Source organism: Megalobrama amblycephala, linkage group LG10, assembly GCF_018812025.1.
Source record: "Megalobrama amblycephala isolate DHTTF-2021 linkage group LG10, ASM1881202v1, whole genome shotgun sequence".
Taxonomy (NCBI): Eukaryota; Metazoa; Chordata; class Actinopteri; order Cypriniformes; family Xenocyprididae; genus Megalobrama; species Megalobrama amblycephala.
Genome location: NC_063053.1, coordinates 29141833 through 29155870, shown reverse-complemented (window position 1 = coordinate 29155870; position 14038 = coordinate 29141833). Strand labels below are relative to the sequence as shown.

At 38.2% G+C, this 14038-nt stretch overlaps 1 protein-coding gene across 8 annotated transcripts in view; it reads left to right on the top strand.

Annotated features, from left to right (window-relative positions):
* Positions 1–2127: 2127 nt before the first annotated feature.
* The window catches only part of trim9 (tripartite motif containing 9), a 28371-nt gene continuing 16460 nt past the window's right edge, over positions 2128–14038 (top strand). Inside the window, exons 1-5 of one of the 8 annotated variants that reach the window (XM_048205687.1) lie at positions 2128–3329; positions 8177–8224; positions 8798–8893; positions 8979–9101; positions 13170–13280. In XM_048205687.1, the coding sequence (XP_048061644.1) occupies positions 2490–3329; positions 8177–8224; positions 8798–8893; positions 8979–9101; positions 13170–13280 (1218 nt within the window). In that variant the 5' untranslated portion in view covers positions 2128–2489. The remainder of the gene's footprint in view (positions 3330–8176; positions 8225–8797; positions 8894–8978; positions 9102–13169; positions 13281–14038) is intronic. The other 7 variants (XM_048205691.1, XM_048205688.1, XM_048205692.1 and 4 more) reach the window with 7 other exon arrangements.

The following is a 14038-nucleotide window of genomic DNA, read 5'->3' as shown; positions in this document are numbered from 1 at the left end:
CAAGGGTGTGACTCATACATGGAGTGGGATTATTGATTGCCAGTACAATATAATTTTTTCAAAATAATTACACACATTAAATTTTCAGTAAACACATGCAAACTACACTCTGACATCCTTACCAACATACCCACACAATTATAGCTGCATTATTTTTCAAATTGACTCTATAATATGCATAAGCAGAAAACACAAATAAAGCGAGTATTTCTTTTATATGCCAAATTTTAAAATATGGCACAATCTAGTAAAAAATGGTAAAAATGTAAAATTTGAAGCCTTGCTGATAGAATGAATGCCTATTTGCAAATATTGTATCATTTTATAGTCAAATGGCCCTGGGTTAAAAAATTGGGTTTCAATGTGGACATTTTTGTCCTTAAAGTCCTGAGTGTGAGTATTTTTTGTACGGAGGGTAAAATTGATTTTTTTTGAAGGAAATTAGGGTAAAATATTAAAATTCCAATAAAAATAAACACCTGAGCCAAAATTCATGTAGCTGGCATTAACAAAGGCACACTTATAACAAAAAACAAAACTGAAATGGACAAAAATGTCCATAAGGTTGCACAAGGGTTAAACATATGCAAAAAAACAAGCATACCAATATTATACAACAAAGATGTCAAACTACTCAACGTAAAACAACAAAATTACAACATATCACTAAATAGGATTCAACAAAAAAGCCAGTGTGGAGGCAGTTCTAATTTGTAAAGATAAACTGTTCCAGAGCTTCAGGGTCAATACTGCAAAAATGACAAAAACTCAACAAAATTATTAAAACTTTAACTAAAATTAAAGTGAAAAGAGAAAATATAAAAAATAAAATCTAATTCATATTTACAAAACAATAATAATATATCAATGATACTGATATAACACAGTTTCATGCAGTCTTAGATAATATTCTGAAGCAATAACACATGTTGCACTGTGTCCCAAGTAAGACATGTTCCTGGATCAACATATTTTGTTGATCCTGGAACAACATTCCTGTCTGAAAATTTAGTCTTAACCCTATTCCTACCCCTAAACCTAATCCTACCCATAACTTATCCTTAAAGTCAGAGAGGAAAGATAGGTGAATCATATTGATGTAGAAGCACCTAACCCTGGTTGTAAACCTAAACTTGACATAAATGGTAAACTTGTCCCTTAAATCTGATTGGTTGATTGAAATGTTGATCAACAAAGATGTTGATCCAGGAACATGTTGTACTTGGTGAAATCACATTCACCATCCCGTACATAGATTGGCTAGTTTATACACATTTCTATAATTTCTCTATTAGTTCTCTAATAAATGTTGATCATTTTGGATTCATTTTGTTTAAGAAGGTCAAGATCTGAGCACCTCCTTGAAGATTTTTATGCAAATACAGCTGACTCTCTGCTCTGAGAATCTCAATAACTACTGGCCTCAGTTCTGCTCTGTGACCCAATTACTGTCATAAGAATAAAAATGATTAAGCAATTAATTTCCCCCCACCAAATCTCACCCACACAAATAGGCCTACTCACGAGAGTGGCACATGGACAAAATTCACATGGCTCTCAATCACTGGCCTTCTAACACACACACACACACACACACACACACACACACACACACACAACTCTACAACAACCTCAATACGCCCACACACACTCTCCTCCTGCACTCCTCTACTAGCACTCACGTTTCCAATGTTCACACGTGTCTAAAACACACGACACAATACAAAACAGAGGTCAATAATGTGGTCAAATCAATAGTAGCTGCACTGTAATAGTTTACCACACACCTGACCAGCATTATTCAAAAACACACCATCATGTCCCTGATAGCGAGCAAGTCCAAGCATAAACAAAACTAAACACAAAGGCGCAAAGGGACTTTGTTAAACCTTATGGGCAACCATTGTCCTTTCGTTCGCTGTCTGATGATATAGATAAACTTTAGCGTAAAGTGTGTGACAGATTTTCTCTGTTGTAATTTCTCTATCCGCTCTCTCTTTGGTTACCATGGAAATTCTGCTGAAGGCAATTATCATCATCACCCAGGCCAGCAATTAAGGACTGAACATTTCAGATTTAGCTCCTACATTTTCAGCTGCCAAAGCGAAGACTGACTTATGATGTACATAAACACACCTTAGGAGGTGAGGGACAGGAAAATGAGGCGCGCTGTGAGAACAGGTGCACTACCACAAACATTGGCTGTGTCTCAAATTCACCAAGCACTTCTGCTTTGCATCATGAGTCTGATTGGATTCCTGGAGCTCATCGCATAAACTGACAGGGATTTTATGCAGTAGCTGTTGGCGCTCGTGCACCAGTGCTGGAGTCAGCCTACGCCCACTGAATTTATACCGCCCCCTCCTCTATCCTCCGGTGCACAGGACGGAGAACCCGAAGGAGACGCGTCCGTGCAGAGCTACTGCCATCGCTGGGAGTATTCCGCTTTCGTTCATAGAAAGTCTCCGAATCCGTCTCGAACGACAAAGATGGATGAAATGGAAGAGGAGTTAAAATGCCCGGTGTGCGGCTCGTTTTTCCGCGAGCCTATCATCCTGCCCTGCTCGCATAATATCTGCCTGGCCTGCGCGAGAAACATCCTTGTGCAGACGCCCGACGCTGAATCCCCGCAGAGCAGCCGCGCGTCCGGCTCCGGCGTCTCCGATTATGATTACTTAGACCTGGATAAGATGAGCCTGTACAGCGAGGCGGACAGCGGATACGGCTCTTACGGCGGGTTCGTGAGCGCACCGACCACCCCGTGCCAGAAGTCCCCCAACGGAGTGCGAGTTTTCCCCCCTACCGTGCCTCCTCCTCCCCAGGCACAACACCACCTGCTGCCTCACACAGGCGTCCTGCCGCCTGTCCCGCGGAACTCCTGCCTCACCTGCCCGCAGTGCCACCGCAGCTTGACGCTGGACGACCGGGGGCTCCGGGGCTTCCCCAAGAACCGCGTGCTCGAGGGAGTGGTGGACCGGTACCAGCAGAGCAAAGCGGCCGCGCTCAAGTGCCAGCTGTGCGAGAAGAGTCCCCGCGAGGCGACGGTCATGTGCGAGCAGTGCGACGTGTTCTACTGCGACCCATGCCGCCTCCGGTGCCACCCGCCCCGGGGTCCTCTGGCCAAACACCGGCTCGTGCCGCCGGCGCAAGGCAGAATCAGCCGCCGCACGAGCCCCCGGAAGATCTCCACCTGCACCGAGCACGAGCTGGAGAACCTGAGTATGTACTGCGTCCAGTGTAAGACTCCCGTGTGCTACCAGTGTCTGGAGGACGGCAAACACTCCACTCATGAGGTCAAAGCGCTGGGGGCCATGTGGAAGCTCCACAAGGTGGGGAAACTGGTTGAGGTTGTTGTTTATTTATTACATTTCCCCCCGATGATGACTAAAAATCATCTCTGACCAGCTGGTTTAAACTGGTCTCATGGATGAACAACCTGGTGTCTCACAGCCTGGGTCTTCACTAGCCATTTTAAAACTAGCTAAAACCAGCTTAAATGTTTTTCAGCAGGCTGAGAGCTCTGGTTTTAGTATAAGGGTCTGACATGTGTAGTGCAGTAAGACTTGTCACTGTGATGGTTGAGACACCACCGGTCTAATTAAAACACAGCGCACGACACAGCCAGCCATGATTCAGGCCAAATGAAAAACACTTGTGCACCAGCTCTCATAGATTTAACAGGAAAAGGCATAAAAGACAGACCTTTTAATGGAAATATGTTTTTGAGGCATCTATGATCATAACTGCAGTGCACTGTAGGTGCTTTTTTTAAAGGGATGGACGTTTCAGTGTCCTGTGTGTGGTGTTGTGATGCATGTTTTGATCAGAATATGCATGTTGATTGGAACTCAACCATACAGGTTGGTTGTGTTAACTGTGTGTGTCTGGATTCCTCAGGGAATGTGCAAAACTGCAGTGACAGTGGCCTGTTGTTGTAGCAACATGAGGCAGATAGCTGATTTACTGTCTGTCTGTCTGGGAAGGAGAAAGGAGTGTATCCATAGGAGAGCCAAAGAATGAGGGAAGAGTCCCCTCTCTTTCTCATAGTCCTAACATGCTGCATCATGTGAGTCAGTAAATTGTGAGTGAATTAATAAACCTTCAGCGAGACTGAGTTTGAGTTTTATGTAATCAGAAACCATAATCCTCAGCAATGGAGATGATGGATCAATAAGCACATGGTTTAACATGGCACACACACAGGTCATGTACTCTGTTCTTTTAGAAATATTATTGTTGGTGTGAGAGACAACCAACAGTATAATATTGGTGATACAGCGATATTACAATTCTGGGCGATATGATAAACTGATCATTATTGTCATGTTATGGCTGATAATCAATAAATTGGCGATATTAAAATTCTGTTGAATACTCTAAACTAAAATCAGTCATTTAAAATGCTTCAAATTAATTTAGGCACCACAACATTATAATTACAGTAAATTAATATTTTTAGATTTGCTAAAGATTACATTTAAAGAGATCATGACATGGATTTTTTTATTTTAATCAGTTCCTTGAGGTTCACTTATGTTAGTTAAGTTTTATGCACAAAAAAAAACAACTATATATGTGGAAGAACAATTATTTTCAACCTTAATTCTGACCCTGATCTGTTTTTAAGGGGCGGGTCCTTTAAGGTTTGTCAGTAAACGGCCACTGTTATGATTGGCTAATGTCGTTACATAGGAAACAGCATCAACGACCACTCACTATTGCATGTGAGTAAGTGTTTTAAAAACCTTATCCATATAAAAGCGTCATTTACAGACGAAGCATTATAAAATCGTTTCCTTATATGGTTTGTGATGCAGCTGCTATAAGATCCAAAATAGCTGACTGCTTCATCTGTCAACAAAAGTTTCTTTGTGAACTTTCAATTTTGCCTCGTTTACAAAACGATCTGCTGTCAAATTATCTGAACAAACATATAATGCTCTGACGCGATCCAGGACACCATTAAAAATAAACCATTTGCTGAAGCTGGTATTCTTCTGTTTCTACAGAAATTAACAAATGAGCTATTTCAACAGAACGTATCAAAGTGAAGTGGAGTATGTCATAAAGTAAACTCGCATATGTATACTGTATCCAGTGTAGACAGCATCAGTGATTATAATGGATTCTAATTGCTTTTGATGCGACATGACGAAAAAACAGCTTGTTTGGATATTGTGGGATCTGTGATGTCACACGGGTGAATGCATTTGCATATGACTGCCTCCAGAGCAAGGCATCGATGAATAGTTTTACATCATCACACCATAGGTGGCGAGGTCAATAACACTGAACATCACCTATGGTGCGATAAACTATTTGTCGAAAAAATACTATTTGAAAATAGTGCATTTTAAGGCATGTGATTGCAATTTATTTTGCAATTTTACTGTTGTGTGGTACTAATATTCACCCTCTTTCACCTTTGAAGTAGATAAGGAGACGTTTTAATGGGCAGAGCAGAAAAAGTTACCCGCGGCACTAGGAAACAATTCGTATTGCATGACCGCCCCCTCAGTTCAAGCACTGCATTGCTCCATCTGGATTGAGCTACATTATTGTGTGTTTGGTTACATTACTCTCTGTTCAGAGCTCCATGTGTGAAGTTGTGGCTGCATAATATCAGTTTGAACTGGGACAGCAGCAGCGTTACGGCAGACCCAAATACGGCTTCCCCCTTTTAGCACCTGAGACACACACACACACGCGCAGAGCAGATCTTGGATCAGTGTCCTCTACTATGGTCCCATCTGTAGCTTTTTCACTAAACACTAGTGAGCTGGCCTCATATCAGAGGAAAATGGCCTCTTTCCGCACTGCAGACACTTGCTCGTCATTCACTAAACAGATTGTAGTTTTGCTTTAGCCTCAGGGCCCCATATGCTTCTTTTTCTCTCATTTTCTCTATCTCTGTGTCACATACACAGACACTTACACAGCAAACAGGAAATGGGGCATCTGTGTTGATGCTATAAAAGATTTTTACTTGAAGGGAATATATTCCTGCTTTTGCAACAGTGCAAAATATTTCAATTTTAATGGGTAAAATAGTAGTCCACAGATATGGCTGATATCTAGAGAGCTGCGGGACAGATGTCGAAATGAACATCAGAATGTTTACTGACAATTCACTTAATTGTGAGCAAAACATTTTCCAGTGAAAAAGGCTTTTAGATTTTGGAACTGGTCTATCCTTAGTACAAAAAAATACATTACTAAAGCTTTTTAGTAAAATTCAAATGCTCTTCTGAAAGAAATGGATGTTTGATAAAACATATTTTCAATAGAATGATGATTTCTATCTCTTCCAGAGCAAAGATGGATGGTTTCCATCTTTTCTTTTCTTCTATTTAAAGGTGCTCTATGTAAGTTTTTGACTGTACTAAAGCATAAAAATACCATTAAATGTTTCCAGATATTTATTAAACATGCTGAGTTCACATTTTCTCTGAAAACCATTGCTACAGCCAGTTATTTTACTTTGAAATTTGTTTTTTGTTTTTGTTTTGGTCTGCGCAAGACCGCACCTTGCCAATTTACCCAATAGTATTTCGCCACCCTGGGTTGCCATTGGCGGAAAACGCATGCAGCGAATTGCAGCCATGGAAGTCCGCGAACAAACTGGGTCAGAGATCGCAGATTCTACCTGACCTAAAAAGTCTCAGCATCTATCTAAAAAATCTTTACGAACGGGAGCATCAATAAATCAACTAATTATCTTACTGTGTTTAAGTCTCTTCGCCTTCCAATGTCAATTGAGCTTGCTCCTGTTGCGTGTCCTCAAACTGGCAACCCGCAAGAGCGTCGAGTCTGAGGAGGAGGGGGCGGGGCAAACAATATTTTGAATTTGGACTGCAGTACCCATTTCAACCCCTAGCTGTCATTCTTACATAGAGCACCTTTAAGTCTCTCTAGCAAAACCAAGTGGAAATACAAAAAAATTATTTCTCAAATATTCCTGTTGTCCCCTTCACTCCGACCCTGTCTTCCATTGCACGGACAAACTAGTAGTGTGTAGTCGTGTGTAATTCAGTGAAATGTTTGGCTTTAGTATGTAGTATTCTAGTGTGTAACACTGCGATATGTAACTAAAAACTCATAATAATAATACATTCACAACTGTGACTAACTTTAAGGTAAGACACCACAGGTGAATGTGTAAATAATTTTAATAAATAGATATGACCATATTCCCCAGTTGATTAATTGTAGTACATTAAGACAATTGTTTGTTTGTTTTTTATCACAAATTTTCTGAAATATGCAAAAGATCTAATTTAAATATACATATATATTTGCATACATTTCCCGAATGGAAATCTGATAAAGCCAGGTTTTGGATATCTCTTACTCTGTAAATCAGAACATATTGTCAACAGTCAGAAAAAAAAAGAAGCATTTTCACAATATATTTAGGAATAAAATGTATATATATATATATATATATATATATATATATATATATATATATATATATATATATATATATATATATATATATATGTGTGTATATATACGAATGATATGAACAAAACCCTCTGTAAAAACCTTCAGAATAAAACCTGAAAGTTTGGTTTAAGTGCTTTTAAAGCAGAGATTTCTGGCTCAGTGCAGGAGGAAAAACTCTTTGAGAAAACGTTATAAAATAAAATAAATAAAATGTGTATTTTGAATGTTTTCTTTCCACTAGTCTAAAAGAAGACATGTTGCAAAATAGCCTATAGTCTTAAACGTGACCAGTGCAAGAAAAAAACTATGGTTTCACCCATAATGTCTTGCCTTAATTATTTAACTAATGGGTTTGTAGCAACTGGGCGCTTATTACAGAACCATCCTAACTAGAATCCTGTCTTATCTGTTTAGTCACCATGGTGATTTCAGCTCTCATTTAGGACAAAGATTTAAGATAGGATGATTCTGTAACATTGCCCCTGCTGGGTTCTCATTGTAGTATGTAAGGTGCTAATATGTAGTGGTTTTGTGTGTAAAGCTGTAACATGTTTGGCTTTAATGTGTAAGGCTGTCATATGCTCTGCAGTAGTATGTAATCTTCTTGAGTGTAATCCTGTAGCGTATATCTATATGGTTATAATGTAGTATATAGGCCATAGAGTAAAATTTGGAGCACTGTGATTCATTCCTTGTTCTCTCATTTTTGTTCCTTGTTTGAGAACAGACCACAAATGAAAGTGGAGGTCTCTCGGCGGATGGTTGTCATAGCAATGTGAGAACATTCATAATGGGATATTTTCCCACTCTAAAGCAACATCCTTTGACTGTCCCTGACGCACACACACATACGCACATACACTCCTCTTCCTATTCTCTCACCCACTCTTTTAATGACAGATTTAATGACTAACCTCTCACAAATTTTGTCACTTTCTCTCTCAACTCAACTTTTTTCTCAAACACTTTTTGTGTAGCTCCCTGATTCTCTGTTGCAGCAGTTTGAACTGAACATTAAACTGTTAAATAAAGTGTTAAGAGTACTGAAAAAAGTATTATAGTAAACATAGCAAAATTTGATTAAATATTTTAATACAACATTGAATCTCTTTTTGGTTTGAAATCTAACAAAGCACCATTTCTAATTCAAATTCGCTTGTTTTGTATGATTATTCACTCACAATTTACTAAACTAAAATTGTTTATTTTCCAATGATAAGGCTGTTAGATTTGTATCCTTTGTAGAACAAGCTTTAGTAAAGTTAGTTAGGTAATGTTGCACTTGCTCTTTATCTATATTTCCTATATTATCTCACATCTCTGTCTCCTTCTGTCTTTATCTTTCCAGGGACAGCTCTCTCAGGCGCTGAATGTTCTGTCTGATCGTGCCACGGAGGCCAAAGAGTTCCTGGTGCAGCTCAGAAATATGGTACAACACATACAGGTACAACAAAGACACACTCTAACACTTATACACTTATACACACACTTGCCATGCACTTGTAATATGATCTGATTCTGTCCTCTAGGAGAATGGAGTCGAATTCGAGGCATGTTTGGTTGCCCAATGTGATGCTCTGATTGAAGCTCTCAACCGCAGGAAAGCTCAGCTTCTCAGCAGAGTAACCAAAGAACATGAACACAAACTCTCAGTAAGCACAACCACACAATAATCATTCCTTGAGTTCTTGAAGAGATCTCAATTATTGGGTGTCATTACTCATTTGAGGAGCTCATTTGTGCAATGCAAGTCAACCACAAAAGTAGTGGTTGATTTGATAACTTCCAACAATGTATTTTGTTGACTTGTGTAATTACATTATCCCAAATGTTTCCAACAATGTTTAAACCCAGAGAAATCAGCTATTTTTAACCAGTGTAATGGTTTTGTGTCATTGCGTCACCTGTCAATTACATCATATCCATGTTACCCTCTTTTTAGAATGACAGCATTCTGTTGTATTTTTGAGGTAAAGGGAAGGTTGGAAAAAACCCAAATCACACAAGTCACGATTTGATTTCTTAATTGGAGTTTTAGTGACTGCCACCTTGAGGATTTTTAGTATGTGCTAATAGAACTGATGAATAAATTAGTTTAACAAAGGGGATTCATTTCTTTTTATTTCATTTTCAGTAGCTTTCTGAATTGAACTAAAGAAAAACACATTGATACAAAACTTAAAGTGTTTATTTAAATGTGTTTAAAGTCAGCATGAAAAAGAAGTTGCAATATTATTTTCTTCCCTATTGTGACATATAGTTTCTCAAGCAAGAAAAAATGTAGGGCTGGACTTGATTTTGTCCATCGGGAATTGATTGAATCATTAGATCATTATGGTGTGAGTGACAGGTTGTCCCGAAACATCATCAGAGTAGAGAAGGGTGGGGCATTTTTTTTTTTTTGATTAAAGGCACAATATGTAATATTTTTGGATAAAATATCCAAAAACCACTAGAACAATGTAATATATTTTGTTGACTTGTGTAATTACATTATCCCAAATGTTTCCAACAATGTTTAAACCCAGAGAAATCAGCTATTTTAACCAGTGTAATGGTTTTGTGTCATTGCGTCGCCTGTCAATCATACGTAATATCCATGTTACCCTCGTTTTCCGGTCCTACTTCCGTAGAAACCATGGAAACACCAAAGACGCTTTAATATATTATGTGTTTTATTAGACAGGTGAGCAACTGTCTGGGTACCTTTAACGACAGAAAACTAATCATTGCGGCACTTGCGGCTGATTCATTAGAATGAAAATGTGAATTTAAGTGATCAAACATAACTGTAACAAAGTTCAAGTTCAGAGAAGAAGGAGGCAAATGATAAATGTAACTTTAGGGTTAGTTCACCCAAAAATGAAAATTCTGTCATTAATTACTCACCCTCATGTCGTTCCACACCTGTAAGACCTTCGTTCATCTTCGGAACACAAATGGAGATATTTTTGATGAAATCCGAGGGGTATATGACTCCTCCAGGGCTTGACATTAACACCCGCCAACCCGCCAAATGCGGGTAGATTTCAGCTGTGGCGGGTAAGACAGCCACTCCCACTAGCCACTTTGGCGGGTTGAATATAATTTCAGCCTACAGCCAAATGAAAAATAGCCAAGATCGCCGTATCACAAAATTACAATTCAGTCACAATTCTTTATCGATTAACTTGCGGTTAATGAAGGCGGGATAGGCGGAATCGCGCTGAATGACACAACAGAAGCGCTCGCGTGCGCGCTCTCTCTGTCGCGCGCGATCAGTTCTCCTTGCGCCTGAATACACGCACACACAGATGTCAAAATGCATCGTGTGGAGTATCTCGCGTGAATACAGTCGGCTATGGCTTACGGCTAAGTGGGTAAAAACTGGATATGTGTCAGTATATGATGTCCATTCATTCAGCAGCCCCCAAATAAATACCTGTCTGTCATTAATGTTAATCAAACATCAAAAAATGTTAAATAAATGTATACATGTATGCTAAATAAACATATGTATCTGAAAAATATATATATATATATTTTAAATTACTATTTGTAATTTGCTTCTTTGGTCTTTTTATATAGCCTAACAAAAATAACTATACCTGATATATACAATGTATAGTCTTGATTTGGGTGGTCAGTCTGCATTTGTAAGTTTGAAAGGGTTTTAAATCTTGTAAATCAAGTAAAATGACTCAAAATCAAGTAATTTAAGCATGCCAGAGTCAACTTTAATCATATAAAATGCAATTTCCCAATAGCAAAATTGTGGCCAGTGAAAATGCTGAGTGGCCAGTAGCTAACTTTGAAAAAACCACTAGCCACATTGGCTGATGAGCAAAAAAGTTAATGTCAAGCCCTGGACTCCTCCATAGACAGCAATATAATCAACACTTTCAAGGCCCAGAAAGGTACTAAAGACATTGTTATAACAGTCGATGTGACTGCAGTGGTTCAACCTTAATTTTATGAAGTGACAAGAATACTTTTTGTGAGCCAAAAACAAAACGACTTGAACATGATTTCTGCCTGCATCCTGTCTGATTGCTTTCCATCGGCTCCCATGATTCCATGCTCATTCACGGGTCATCAAGCTACGCCTTTGTTATTGTTTTAAATTTCCTTCCTCTTACATACTGTGCCTTTAAAGATTACTAGTGCACATCCATTTAAAAAAAATATGATGTGCACGGATAAATCGTTTCTAATAAATACTGCAATATTCCATAAAAAATAAAAAGTTTCCATTTTTGATTTCATGGAAATCACATTTCTGTATTAGGTCAACAGATGACTGGGCTCTGTGGGTATTTTCTATTTTCCCATTAAAAATTCATTAAATCTCTTTTCTGCTAAAGTTGGATTCAGAATGGATTCATGCTTCAGGCAGCAGGGCTAATCAGCAGCCATTGTTGGTATGTCAAATCAGCCTGTTTCTAGCCCAAGCTTCAAGGCAATGCCATATGAAAAGGGTTGCTTTCATAGGGGGGATGCAGCTTAATGGTTACAAATCTGGGCTATTAACAGAAAGATTTTAGATTTAAACTCAAGTCATTGTGTCCTTGACTAAGGCTCTGAATCCCAGGCTGCTCCACTGAGACTGCGCCTATAGTTAGTGGTTCTCTTTGGTTGAAACGCAGCTATGAAATGGCAAGCAACTAAATGGCAAATCAGTGTGCTTTAATACAGTCTAATGAATTCTAGGAACAATATATAATAACTTATGATGCACTAACATGATCCTGATTTTGTTGGCTCTGCCAGTGGATAGTTGATAAAGAACGTGTCGAGTGGATTTGCATATTTGAAGTGTTTTTATTGCTCACCTTTTCTTTCTTTTTACATAATCTTTAATTTCTGTTTTTGTTATAAATATAATTCAAAATAAATTTTAAATTTAATTAAAACTCATGCTCAGTAGACTTCTCTTTCTGTCTGAAAAAAATTTGAGTGAAACTGCAAACCAAATCTTATGTATAATTAATCATATTTCATTATATTATGTGAGGACTTCTTGTGTTTAATTTGATATTATCTATGCTTTTCTAAATACAGAAATTGACAATTAATGATACTGTTACATTTGGCGTATGTAAATGTTTCTTGCATTGAAAGATGGTACATAGATTTGTAGTAGTCTGTGAGCTATAAAGGCAAACGTAAAAATGTAATAATAAAATGGTCCCGGTCTCCCCTACTATTAGTAGTATGTGCTTTTGCTTTTATATCTTATGTAGGCCTATTCTCTCCTCTTGTCTCCATGGTGCCTCAGGCTTGTTCCCATGGTTACAAAGATGTTGGGGTTCTAGTTTTGTCCAGTCGCTTTGCAAGATGAGACTGCATTTCTTCAGTTCTGTCTGGTTCTGGTTGGATTTAAATGGCTCTTTTGCCTCATAAATGAAGTATTTTATGTGTGATTCATTTTGGTGTTGTAAGATCGGCTTTGGGGGACGTGTGTGTGCATCGGTGTGTACGTGTACATCATGCAAAGGGGATGTAGCCTGTAGGTTTAAGTAGAAGAAGGAAGGACACACTCAGACACACATTCATACACAAATATGAAGTGAAAATGCACTTTAATATTGTGTTTTTTTGTAAAAGGTCAGTGATGTGTTGCCTGCTCGAGAGGATGATGACAATTGGTCCTGCTGTTGCCTAGCAACCCAGCCACAGGACATATCATAGATTCATTCTCTTTCTCTTTCTCTTTCTTTTTCTTTCTCTTTTTGTCTCAGGTGGTTCGTGATCAGATATCTCACTGCACGGTGAAGTTGAGGCAGACCACAGGACTAATGGAGTACTGTCTGGAGGTTATCAAAGAGAACGACCCCAGCGGCTTCCTGCAGGTCACTGACCCTTTTAATATCACACTAATGAACCTCATCTGCTGACATAGGCTGGAAAGTTAGGGCGCTTACGCACTAGAAAGATCTGATGAAACTCTTTAATTGATGGGAATGTATAAGATCCATTTTAAGGGTGTAGAAAGATCCAAATCAGTTTCACATAAATTGGATTTCCAAAACTGGGCTGTTTCTCTTAAATTCTCATTGGTCAGTTAAGTCCTTCATCAGAGCACACTGCAGCAAATGTTTTCTCAACTGTTGCTGTTCTCTAAACTATTTAATTCTAACTTTATTTTTTGCAATTCTGAGTTTAGGATTCGCAATTCTGACTTTTTTCTTGTAATTGTGAAATATGAACTCACATTATAATGTGCGAATTGTGAGATATTAACTTGTTAATGTTTTTTTTCCAATATTCTGTGGTGGTAATAAGCATCCATATATATCAGATATTTGTGCATGCTCATTTTCTCAGTTTTTATTATATTTTTATTTAGATTACATTTACCATCATATAACACTCACTACAGTTAATCTTTAAAAACACTAATCAGTTATTAATAAAACTGTTATCTTTAGCAATTTCTAAAATGAATATCGATTTTTTTTATGCTGTACATTATTTCATACTGTATAATTCTGATGCCTAAATTCACATGCATCATTTTAAAAGCACTTTGATTTTAGCTTTTAGTATTTCATTTTTTTAGTTTGTACAAAATAGTATTTTAAAGGTGCAGTGTGTAAATTTTAGCGGC